The 11,672-nt window shown below is 48.4% G+C and overlaps 3 protein-coding genes across 3 annotated transcripts; 1 reads left to right on the forward strand and 2 right to left on the reverse strand.

Moving 5' to 3' along the window:
• Positions 1-12: 12 nt before the first annotated feature.
• F4807DRAFT_441115 (uncharacterized protein) lies at positions 13-3,673 on the reverse strand (the record flags this gene model as incomplete). Its single annotated transcript, XM_047999353.1, has 4 exons — positions 3,387-3,673; positions 3,175-3,279; positions 2,400-3,099; positions 13-2,350 (listed from the first exon to the last, which is right to left on the reverse strand). Coding segments are annotated over exons 1-4 (2,453 nt in total), but the record flags the coding sequence as incomplete, so codon positions are not given.
• Positions 3,659-6,673, reverse strand: F4807DRAFT_441117 (uncharacterized protein). Its single transcript, XM_047999354.1, has 3 exons — positions 6,540-6,673; positions 4,384-6,464; positions 3,659-4,307 (listed from the first exon to the last, which is right to left on the reverse strand). Coding segments are annotated over exons 1-3 (2,463 nt in total). The 5' UTR covers positions 6,542-6,673; the 3' UTR covers positions 3,659-3,927.
• Positions 6,674-8,466: 1,793 nt separating this feature from the next.
• F4807DRAFT_464190 (uncharacterized protein) lies at positions 8,467-9,868 on the forward strand (the record flags this gene model as incomplete). The annotated part of the gene is made up of 5 exons (XM_048002085.1): positions 8,467-8,537; positions 8,607-8,877; positions 8,966-9,520; positions 9,596-9,700; positions 9,800-9,868. 5 exons carry the CDS (start codon positions 8,467-8,469, stop codon positions 9,866-9,868), a joined length of 1,071 nt encoding a protein of 356 aa, XP_047850478.1.
• Positions 9,869-11,672: the final 1,804 nt, after the last annotated feature.

Here is an 11,672-nt window from a genome sequence, read left to right on the forward strand (position 1 = left end):
AAGAAAATTGGTGTTAGATATTACACGTCTGAAGTCTGCAGACGACCGATCCTGCTCAGATCCTATGGAGGTATGAGATTGTCCAACGTCGGACACGGCATGTCGTGTCGTGTGTCGAGGTAACAAACGGCCAACGTATCATAGACAGCCCACATCCGACACAGGTGAACACCAATGGCTGATAAAAGTAGAGGCTAAGCGGCAGATGCTCACGTACCAGTATCTCTTGGACGCGCTAGAGAACTCGGCAGCTATCGTCCAATGTCAGAGCTCTGTATAGGCAATTTTAATAGTTCGTATTGCCCAAGATCAAAACCTCTACCTAGTTCCCATTAGTACGGCCACGCATTTAGAGCCCGTCTAGGATACGTTATTTCCGTGGATTAGTATATGTAACAATGGCTAGGTAATTTCATTCCAGGTAACATGCCTCGCTTTTTCCACCGTCCAACGTACGCTGGCGTTTATTCATCCCTCACGTCTGAAGCAGAGCTCATAACCATAATCGCCGATGCCTAGGATACTCAGCGAACATGACCGATATGGAGGAATTGTTCCTAATCACTCATATTTAATAATCCTCATCATACCAGATACGCATACCATTCAAGTATCTTTTAGGGACATGAAGTTCCAACGCCACCAACGCCTTGCCCCTGATGCAATTTCCCCTTTGTCAATACAGAGCCGGGGATGTGGCTCAAAAAAATAACCACCTGGTTTTATTCATCCTCTGCCTCCTCCGCGTCCTCCACCGTCACAGCTTTCGCCTTACCCTTTGCGTCGCTACCCGCTGCCGGTTCTTGTTCGTCGCCCGAGGTCTGGCGTTGAGGAACCTCTGATATCGAGGGCTCCTCCGTTCTGGCCTCAGGCTCGTTGACAGTTGGTGGATTGTTAACCCCGCCATTCGCAAAGAGCTGTGCACGGCCGCCCCAGTTAGGCATCACAGGCGTTGGCGCGGCCACTTCTGGCGTTTCTCTCTGCGTTTGGGATGTGGTCTGGCTGGGGCCGTCTTCTGGAAATCCACTAGGGGCCCCAAAATTCCTAGCATTAGGCTCGCCAGCTCTGGAACTTGACGAACGAGGAATCCCAGTAGCGCTACCAGTCACGGTATTCCCATTCGTCATATCTGCTGACTGTGACTGTTGGCCATTGGAGTCAACCTGTTGAACAGATTGCTGAGGAGCTTGCGATGGTTGGCCGTCAAGGCGTTGAAGAGGTAATAAGGACCATCCCGGAGGAATGACGACCCCTTCAGGCAAATCTGGGCTACCTGCAGGGACAGATGCAGAGTAAGGGACGCCTCCATGCCTGACCATAGTTGGCGTTGACACGCGAGGAGGAAAATTTGGAAACTGGGGTATTTGCGTCATAGGTTGAAGCTGTTGTGGTTGAAATGACTGCAAGTGTTGGAATGGTGGTAGGGTTTGTTGCGGCAAAGGCGGTTGGTAGGGGCCAAGATGAACGTTAGCACCTGGCTGTCCCAGTTGGGCGATCGGCGCAGGCTGAGGTTCTTGTTGGGTCTGGCGGAGGCGGCTTAACTCTGCCGTCAGAGCATATAGAGTCTGTAATTCGACCTGGCTCGCCTGTAACGCCTGCATCTCCTGTTGAATTCGTTGCGATATGTCTAGAAGCTGTGCTTGGATCTCCACAATGCCACCGTTGTTACCTAGGTGAGTAGTGCCAGGAGGGGGCGCTTGGGCTGGCACCGCTGGTACTGCAGGGGCGTTGGGGGCGTCAAGAGGAAGACGTAGCCGTTGAGCCATCTCATGGATATTCTGGGCATTGCCCTGAGCAAATCCCAATCGAATGGGGCCAAACTGAAATACTCTCATGTTGCCGGCCCCACGCGCCTGCGCAGGTTGACCGCCATTAGCAGCTCTATTGCCTGGTGCCTGTTGACCTGGAGCATTGGGCTGGCCGCCAGGATTCGCACCTGGAGCAGCAGCACCACCGTTAGACGCGGTCCCTTCGATAGTAACCGGGCGTCGGCAGGTTGGGCACACTTGTTGCCTTTCTAACCAACTCCTGAGACATCCAAAATGCAAAATATGACCGCAGGGCAGTCGTTTTGGACGAAAGCGTTCTACGGCGCCCACGGCGGATGGATCCCATGGTCGCATATCTTCTCTGCAAATAATACACGTGTCCTCGCGTGCCAACTCCTCCGCAGTAGCATCGGGATAATTGTTCATGCCTCGCAAGGCTTTGCGATACTGCATTAGAGCACTGAGGCGCTTAACAAACGATCGTGCTGTCAAGAAGAGATCGCGCATGATGTGAATAGGTAGACCGTAAAACATCATCAAGATGGCGAAGAATGCGGAATATATACCGAGCTTGACGAAGTCTAGACGTGCGTTAGACAAGAACTATGCGGCAGTGAAACATCCACTTACCAGTAAATAGGTCCAGGCTTAACACCCACTGCCCCTTAGATTCCCATCCTTGTACTTCAATATCTGTTTCGTCGATATCCGCTTCCTCGGGTGGTAGCTCTTCTTGCGCCGCAGCTTCGGCCTCTGCGGCGTCACCGGATTCGCGGCGTCTCATGATCTCAGCACGTTGTTCTCGGACCTGCCTAATCCGTTCTTCTAGTCTCTGGCGAGTCTGCTTCTTGACTATATCGGCTTCAACCAGCGACAGGATATATCGGAAAGCGGTGCGGAACGAGCACGTAGCCAAAATCGCGAACTCGAACAAGAACATAACCATCATATTAGGCCGAGCTTGCTGAATGACGGCATTCACAGTGTAGGTAAATAACCAGGTATCGTAGACGACGCTAAGCAGGAGAGATATGCTGAGTCTCGTATGGAAGAGTCGCGGATTGGCGGGGGGTTGCTGTTCCAGGACCTCGACGCGGCCTTCGCCAATCCACTCCCAGACTTTTCCGGTGACCAAAGCAGTAAACATAACTAGGAACCAAGCTCCAACTTCTTCGCGGAAGATAGTCATCGCAAGACAAGTCTCGGTCACGGCAAACCAGGCCTTCTCGTACAGTTGTTCGGTCTCGACAGGTCGGAGGGGTCCATAACATAATCGCTGAAGGCCCCAGACGAAGGAGCCATAGACTAATAAAACCAGATTTATAAGGATCTATGACAAAATAGCCAAAGTCAGTAACTCGGCACGAGAGCAAGGTCGGCGACAGGCTTAGGAGGGGAATCGTACCATGAGACTAAGATTATTTTGCGATAAGTAGACCATGGCGGAATAGAAGTTGGCACGTTGGTTGAAGGCATAAGCGACGACGCCGGCCGCCAGGGCCGTTGAAGACTGCGCATTGATGTTAGCGATGGCATTACCTTGAGGCCGCGGTGGCTAAGACAAAGACTACATCTACATGTCAATAGTTCGATAGAATATATAAAGAGCTCACTTACCCCTGCGTACCAAAGAAGTCGCATCGTGGCAGTTCTGGGTGATAATTAGGAAACGTAGAGAAAGATTGAAATTTCTTAAAAATTTCTTGGAAGATGCTAGGTGCCCATCATCCCGACATAGGAAGAAGGTGGTTTGTGGTTTGTTGGCGGATGGGTAGACAGTTGGAAGGTTTGTAACTTCAAAGAGCTGGCGGCGGATCGTTAATGCCACCTATTGGAGTTCCAACTTACAATTAAGCGTGCATTTAGCTAAGAGCTACAAAGCTACTTCGATGGATATGACGCGATCTGGGCGATTTTGCTAGATTTGATTGGTCGGGCGGATTATTCGGCTCCGCCCGGACCGACGGCGTTACCCAGTATTACCTGCCGCAGGAAGTAACAGCTTCCATTTCATCCGATTTATCAGACTAACGTTCCATCAAAGTCTCCGAGCTAACTTTGTCTTAATCATCACTCCTTGAGACGACCTAACATTACCTACTTCCACTCATAGGTTAGTAATCTTCATCCTCATCTCCATTTTCACTCCCGGTATATCCTAGTATGAATATCTTGATCCGCCCCTTTCCTCTTGAATTTCACTGCCACATTTAGCGCCCTTGCTCCTCAGCAGCTGTTCAATTTCGACTTTCTCGCGTTCGATGACCAAGTCTAAAGGCGTCTTAAATGTGTCGCTCACCGGTGACACCTCAGCTCTGGCCTCTAAAAGCAACTTAACGCACTCGATATGTCCATTTGCCGCCGCCCAATGGAGAGGCGCCCAGAAAAAGTCCGTAGTCATTGAAGGGTTTACCCCTTGGCTAAGAAGAAATCGCACCTCGTTGGTATTCCCACAAGCTGCCGCCTTGTAAAGCATGTTGTCCCCATCTGGGCCCTGGGTATTCACGTCTGCTCCGTGTTGAATCAGTAGTTTCGACACTAGAATCACAGTTGTCAGAACTCGTACGCGATAACGCTTAATAAGAAACATAGGAGCCATGAGAGGAACACTTACTATCCATGTCCTTATTCAAAATAGCTAGTACCCACGGGGTATCTCCTTTCAGATCTTTGGCATTTACATTCGCCTTCTTTTCCAGCAAGAACTTGACTAGTTTGGTTTTTCGTCGTGCGACAGCGCGGTGTAGTGGTGTACGGAAATCATAGTCGCGAGAATCAACATCGACTCCTCCCTCCACTAAAAGCTTCACTCCATCGATCTCTTTACGCTCCACGGCCAGGAACAGAGCTAAGTTAACGAGCAATGAATGGTAGCCCCGGGTTTCCTCACTTTTGCATAGAGTTACTTGTTTTGTCTCGATTAGGCTCTTCATAGTCGCTATATCATTCTTGAAGGCCGCTGTCACCAATTTCAAGTAATTTCGCTTCTTATATTCACCAGGAGGTAGAACCGCCTCACTGTATGTCCTCGCCACCCGTCTCGCCCGCGATGTATGGGAAGTCTGAGCCGAGACAAGCCCAGTCGCTCCGTTTTCGGCTGGCAAGTCTACGAAGGTGATTGACCTCCTTTTTGCAGTGAATGGTGCCGGTTCGGTCGAAGTATGACTTCGAGCTGTTTGTAGTGTTCTTTCCAAACGACTCAGTTCTTTAGGCCACCTTCGGGTCAGTCTCGCCCATCCCTTTTGGCATTTTCTCGCAACTTGAGCTGAGTAATACAGTGCCTTAGTGGCGCTGAAGCGCCACAACCAGATAAGGAATTCGACTATGAAATTCCCTCCTTGGCCACGGATCAGGAGAGCTTCTTTGAGGATACGGCGTACCACGGCGCCAGCTGAAGAGTTTGATTGAGCAGCAATGAGCAGCAGCTGACATCCTTCAGTCGAAAAGAGATCCAGCGTTGCACCAGCTTCAAGAATCACGAGAGCCGTGTCGATGTGACATGCTGCGAGAGCGATAGAAAGCGGGGTGCAGCCATCAAAGTCCTTTACATAGATTAGAGATGAATCCGAGAGAAGTTTCTTTACTAGATGTGGAACGCCGAGGTGAGCGGCAAGGTGGAGAGAAGTCACCTCTCGACCTGCTGGCTCCTCCGAGTTAGCCGTTTCGACATTAGGGGAAATAGAGCGTGCCCTAGAATTGACACATGGTTGGGTCATTAAAGGGTCATGCTCACTGCCATCACTAGGCAAAGACGAGTTATCTATATCGAGTTCAGGTTCAAGATCACCGTCAAGGTCAGACTCCCACTCCAACTCGGACTCAAACCTGAACTCAGACTCAGACTCGGCCCTGAAGAAAGAAAACATTCCTTGTAATAAGGCTTGAGGTGGGTACGACTCCGCCTCGTTCAGCAGTCGTTCATAGAATTTGCGCTTGGGTCTCTCTTCGAGGATAGTGGCGGTCTTGTTCAAGGCATCGTTTGCAGCAACGAGGTTTACGTCCGACATGGCTCGAAGGTGGTGGCCCAGGTACTTTGCAGCATATTCAACCAATGGATATATTCGGAGTTTGGTTGTGAATGTAAGTTTCTCTGGTGTCCTTCTGTTTCCGAGATGTTTGGTGGACTTGCCGCTCTGTATCATAAACATCTCTCTATCATCATACATCTCTGGTGACCATCCATGCAGGTCAGTAGCATAGGACATATTATTGACAGTGTCGTCAGGCTGTTCAAGCTCAGGGATACACAGGTAAGCAGCACAGACGCGAGAGATAGTGGTGTCAAAGTTGGCGAAGCGTTCGTCCGTTTGTTTCAACCCTTGCATGAACTCAGCCGCGGTATTGTGTACAAATTGGAGAAAGTTTTTCTCCACTATGACCATCCCACAGCAAAACGCCGTAATGTCGTCGGAGAGAGGTTGCTTTTCCGGCTTGAAGAAGCCGTCTTTCAGATCTACGGCGAGGGCATGCCGTAGTTCATCCACGGTTAAAGGACGCTGAGCGTACGTGATCCACGCCAGTGTACTAATCGCTATCTCCTGACGCAGTAGCGTTTGTTTGCCGATTCGATCCATCATGTCCTGGTACTTGTCTGTGAGATTGTTGTTAAAACTAGCGAGTTTAGTCCGAACATCGAAGAGAGTGATCACGTCGTCGGTTTCGAGAGATTCCATGTGCAATTTGACAAGGAGGAACCTATAGATCTATCAGTTAGTGATCTGTCTTTCCCTAGGTACAGACACATTCCGAAGCAAAAAGGGAGATACTCACATCCCCCCTGACTGCTCGATTATGATACTTAGGATCTCCTGTCTAAGCTCCGAACTCAAATCGCAGAACCTTTTCAGACGAGAATTAGTATTGATGCAGTAATTCACATAGTCTCGGATATCGTTTTGGTTTGCCGAAATGTTTATGCGGCTGAAGCCCTCCAAGCCTTTGTCGAGATCTCCAATGAACCTGGAAGTCATGAGCAAAGCAAGGCAGTTACCCAACTCCATGAGCCGCCCAAGAAACCGCTCACGGTCTGAGGAAGAGCACTCATCCCATGCGTCTACTACAAGATACAATTTATGGTCGGTCGCCATGTCCCTTATGAGCTGCACAAGGGTGTCCGCCCTAATCGTTGTCTTACTTCCTGAGTGCTCGCTCCACTTGTGCCGAATTTTAGTGGGGATCTCATTCTCATCGTCAAGAAACTGGCGTAAGATACAGCCGAGGAGTAGCTCGCAGGGGTATGGATGACCTCGATGCATATAGAGAAACGCAGTTCTAGATGTGCCATCATCAGGCATAAGTCCCCGGGGAGCTTTACTCATTTTGTATTGGATCCTCGAACTTCCCAAGGCCGTCAGTACTAAAAAAAACACTACAATTGCTTCATACTTACACCAAAAAAGTCTTACCGGCACCCGCTAGAGTACTGCGTTAATAGACACGCCCGTTGAAGGATTTCTAGGGATGACTTACGTGGACCAGTACCCCAGAGTCTTTTTTCTTTCATGGAAAGCCAGTCTTTAAACACCTCTGACTCCAAAAACCTATTTCTAGCCTCTGGATGAGCTCGCTTGTTATCTTGGCTTCGAACGGGAGACTTCATAGCCTCTAGGGCATCCTGGGGGCAAAGCCAGTTTAGGATATCCGATCGGATCTTCGTAAGATCTCGAGTGGACTCATGGTAGTTATGAACTTGATCGCTAGGGTTAGTTCCTTTTGTCTCACTAATAGTACCTGGGCACCAATATAGGTAGTTCACTGACCATTCTGTGTTCCTATAAATGACGACATTAGCATCTCCAGTTGGTATTGCTGTAACTAGCTAGGTCAGAAGCTCACCGATGAGCGTGCTTTGGTGAACTGCCCCTGCCAAGACCCCGCTGTTTTCCTCGAGGCATCCTGCAGAGAGGTTCCCACTAACAGATTGGCGAATCATTCTCTCGGGTTATTAGAATACCTCGTCGAGTATCTTGCCTCGTGTTAGTTACTGAAATCCGAAGAGGAGGCTTCCTTGTCCACGGCACTAGAAAAGGGGGTATAGCAAAATGCCTAGGTATTCTAACAGAAGAACACTCTATTCAAAGAGGCACCGACAGGTTTAATACTTATTGGTGCTAGTGAATGGCCACGAGTTGCTTGGGTAAGGCAATCTCAAAGGAGACTCCAAGGCTCCTTACCTGAGTAGGTAGGTAGGTGTGCTGGAAATGGTGTTCTCCCATCTCTACCTACCTTTCGTGGGGGCCAAATTTCAGCCGCAATACCTCCAATAGATGCGGCGTTTCTTCTTTCCAAGTAGAGTTATATATGCTGGCAATCCTCATTGAATGACATTTGTCTAGGGAAGTAGATACCGAAACGTAAGCCAATAGTTATGTTGAAGGCGGGGAGGACATAAAAAGGACAATGTTATCCGATGCATGAAATTCTTAACGGAGGGTGGCTAGCTGGGATATGCAGGCAGTGTAGCAACGAGTGCGTTGACCAGGCTCGGAAATCGAATCAATTGGATGCTGCTCGGAGCCTCGCAGGATACTTGACTGCTTAGGAAGGGTTATAAGGGACAGGGAGATGTAGGAGATTTCTTCAAACGGATAGAATCCTTCACCAGATATCTAATCACTACTTTTACACGGTCACCAATACAGACTTTTCTCCAATATCTCGTTGCGATCCGACTATCCGACGTAAATCTATAACGGATATGAGTTCTATGATGGAGGACCCTTGTGGACTTGGGAAGCCTGTAACAGATCCCAAGGACGCAAAAGTCGAGTAAGATACCCTTGTTTTATCATACAAGCTCGGAAATAGATGGCCTAACTCTCGTGTTTATCATTGCAGCATTGTCTTTGTTCATGGCCTCAACGGCAACAGGATCACGACTTGGACATCTAATCCTAGCGACGAAAACCCAGACCCTGTTTTCTGGCCTAAAGATCTGCTTCCTTCTAAATGTCCCAATGCTCGAATTTTCTCGTACGGCTATAACGCCTCGATTGCCCATTTCTATCCCCTCTTCGGACCAAAGAATGTGCCCCCAACGATGAGCATTGGTAATCATTCATCGGCTCTACTAGATGACTTAGTTGGCGTCAGGAGCCGGACAGATAGTGTGAGGTTCACTTTTCTAGGCATTCCTGAACCACCCTAAGATGATTTTACTGTCAAGTGTATGCACACTAACAAGCATGATCTCGTAGAAAGACCGGCCTCTCATCTTCGTAGCCCATAGCCTTGGCGGTCTTGTCTGCGCTGATGCAGTTTCCAAGCAACTAGGGGTCGACAATGCCAAGAAAGACCTGGTAGCCAAAGTATGCGGGATGATCTTCCTCGGGACACCGTTTGCTGGCTCCAAGCAAGCGAGGTGGGCAGAGATAGCAATTAAGCTAATGTCTACCATCTCGAATACCAATGAGAACTTGGTCAAAGACTTAGAAGAGAGATCCAAGACTCTAGCTGAGATCAACAGCAACTTCACCCAGCTAGTTAAAGCACGAGATCGAACGCCCCACTGGATCGAGATTGCCTGCTACTTTGAGGGACTGCCGACGATTGGGAAAAGGAAGGGCTCAGCATTCATAGTAGACAAGGATTCGGCCACTCTACCGGGCATCGCACCCGTCTCCATCGAAAAGAATCATGTCAACATGCCCAAATTTGACGGAGAATACAGACCGGGGTTCATTAGCATCTCAGACAAGCTGTCTAGGTGGATCCAGGATCTTGATCGAAAAGATGATGAAGACAAACAGAAGGTTCGTCAGAAGTATATATTCTATAACGTGACTCAGTAATGGAATTGGATGGGAGGCTAACCATTCTATCCCTAGGCTGGTGGCATAAATATTGGCTCGACTAATTACCATGCCCCTATTACTAGGAACGATGGTGTTGTTGCCGCGACGATTTTTAGTACCCAAAAAGACGGCTTGAGGGTGACTGGGACTAAAAAAGTTGGTTCTCCTCCTTCATACCTATAATTCATCCTCGTGTGATGTATACCTATGTGTGGAAATTTATTAACCGTCATACAGACAGTCTACTACGGAAGTCAAAAGAACCGGTCTCGTTCGGACCAAAGCGAGAGTGACAATGAAGATTGAGGTTGTTAGAGGGCTGGTCTAATAGAAGGTCTAGTGGTTAGAGGTTTAGTCGTATTGGAGTTCGATCTATAGGAGACTTTTGATGGTTAGTCCCGTGATAGTTCCCGCATGTACGTCGCGGTCTTCGACAATCGAAATTCACAACTCTTTACACGACACCATCGTTTCCCTAGGTAGCTATTGGGTCTGTGTTATGCTAAAGATGGCCGTTGAGGGTTAGGTATGTCGCCAACGAAGGGTCCATTCACAATATATTCAGTTTAATATCTGCTACAAGAGCTATGTGACGATCCCAAAAGGTGTCATAGCCATTCTCTGTGGGACAGTCCCCTTAAATCTTTACTGCTCGTAATAAAATTGTAACTTTTGGGTCTAGAGAATTCCAAGCTAGAAGTGGAGGCTGTCGAAGAGCCAGTCGTAAGAAGTCTGGGTTGAGGAAGGGCTAGTCGGATCAGAATTCCATTCGTCATAGGCGCGCTCCATCGAGAGGAGTGGGCTTGATAGTAACTTGGTAGTTCTGAGACAATGTAGATTGGAGGTATCAAATCTTCAAGGATGTTAGCCCACAATAGCTATAAAGGTTAAGAAATTTCGACATTACTCGTCGAAGAAAATTGTATATTGGCGGCCGGTTCTGAGGAAGTGGGTGACCCCTGGATCCTCTTTTCAGTAGTTTATTGTAGGCGATTCCTTCTAACAAGTATAAAGATTGACAGGTAAACATCAAAAGGAATCACGGAAATCTTGCCCCAAGTAAACTCTAATGATACGAACATAGCTAATTAGATACTGGCCGTCTATGTCTCTATCGCAAGCATCAGTATGCCCATAAATGAGAGGATCCTGGATATAAGCCTACTAGCTTAGCCCTATAGTGAGCTTATAGCCGTAGCTGCATCATGTACGGGTAGCGCCAAAAAGTTCTACGCGATTCAGACGCTGCAGCCTCCCCTTTAGTCTAGCAAGCAAAGAGGTGGATCCTATAGAACATCACGCAAGCTGTCATTTAGGAACCCAGGGTTGTAAAACTAACTACGGCAATGTTGCTTGGTTGTATGGTTACTAGATAAACTCATCGCGAGAGGATTGTGTACGGGGACATAGTCATTGGACTAGACATGCCATAAGTTGCTCCCCTATGCACAATGGAAGAGGCCTCACAAACTAATGATGGATTGTGGATCCGACCATATCCACGACCAACACATCCCTTTGGCTCTAGCTCTCGATGGTTCGACCAGTAACATACCGTAACCGGTATTGTATTGATCGGGTAACAGGAAGCGCTCTCGACTATCCAGGCAGGCTACGTCAAATAGCTCAACATGATTGACCTGGATAACCCAACCTCGAAATTACAAATTGACGTCGTCGTGTCGTCGGAGTTTAAAGCAATAGCCTACATAGCCATAATTCACGCCAACTAAAAGTCACTATATTCTGCAAGGGAACCCCGTATCTGATGGTGCTTCCCACAGCCCCTAGACCCTAGACCCTTAAACATACCGAAAGGGGCTCACCAACGTCGCCCGATAGGACTCTAAGTCGGATACCCCCGAAAGCTTAGCTGGGCGGTCCTAGGTAATTCGATGCTCATTCTCGTCGTCTAAGTATTATCTAGTTGCTCTACAATCCACCCTTAGCGAAAATAGTTAGACTGCAAAAGTTTGCCACACAGTATAGAGATATAGGCATGTAGTTATTCAGAGCAACCTCTTCATCGCGGCATCCTCGCGTCGGAGAAAAAAAAAAGAATCTACATACGCTATCCCCTCACGAGTAACGTGAATACGAGACCGTCTGA

Source organism: Annulohypoxylon truncatum, assembly GCF_022578515.1.
Source record: "Annulohypoxylon truncatum strain CBS 140777 unplaced genomic scaffold F4807scaffold_38, whole genome shotgun sequence".
Classification (NCBI taxonomy): Eukaryota; Fungi; Ascomycota; class Sordariomycetes; order Xylariales; family Hypoxylaceae; genus Annulohypoxylon; species Annulohypoxylon truncatum.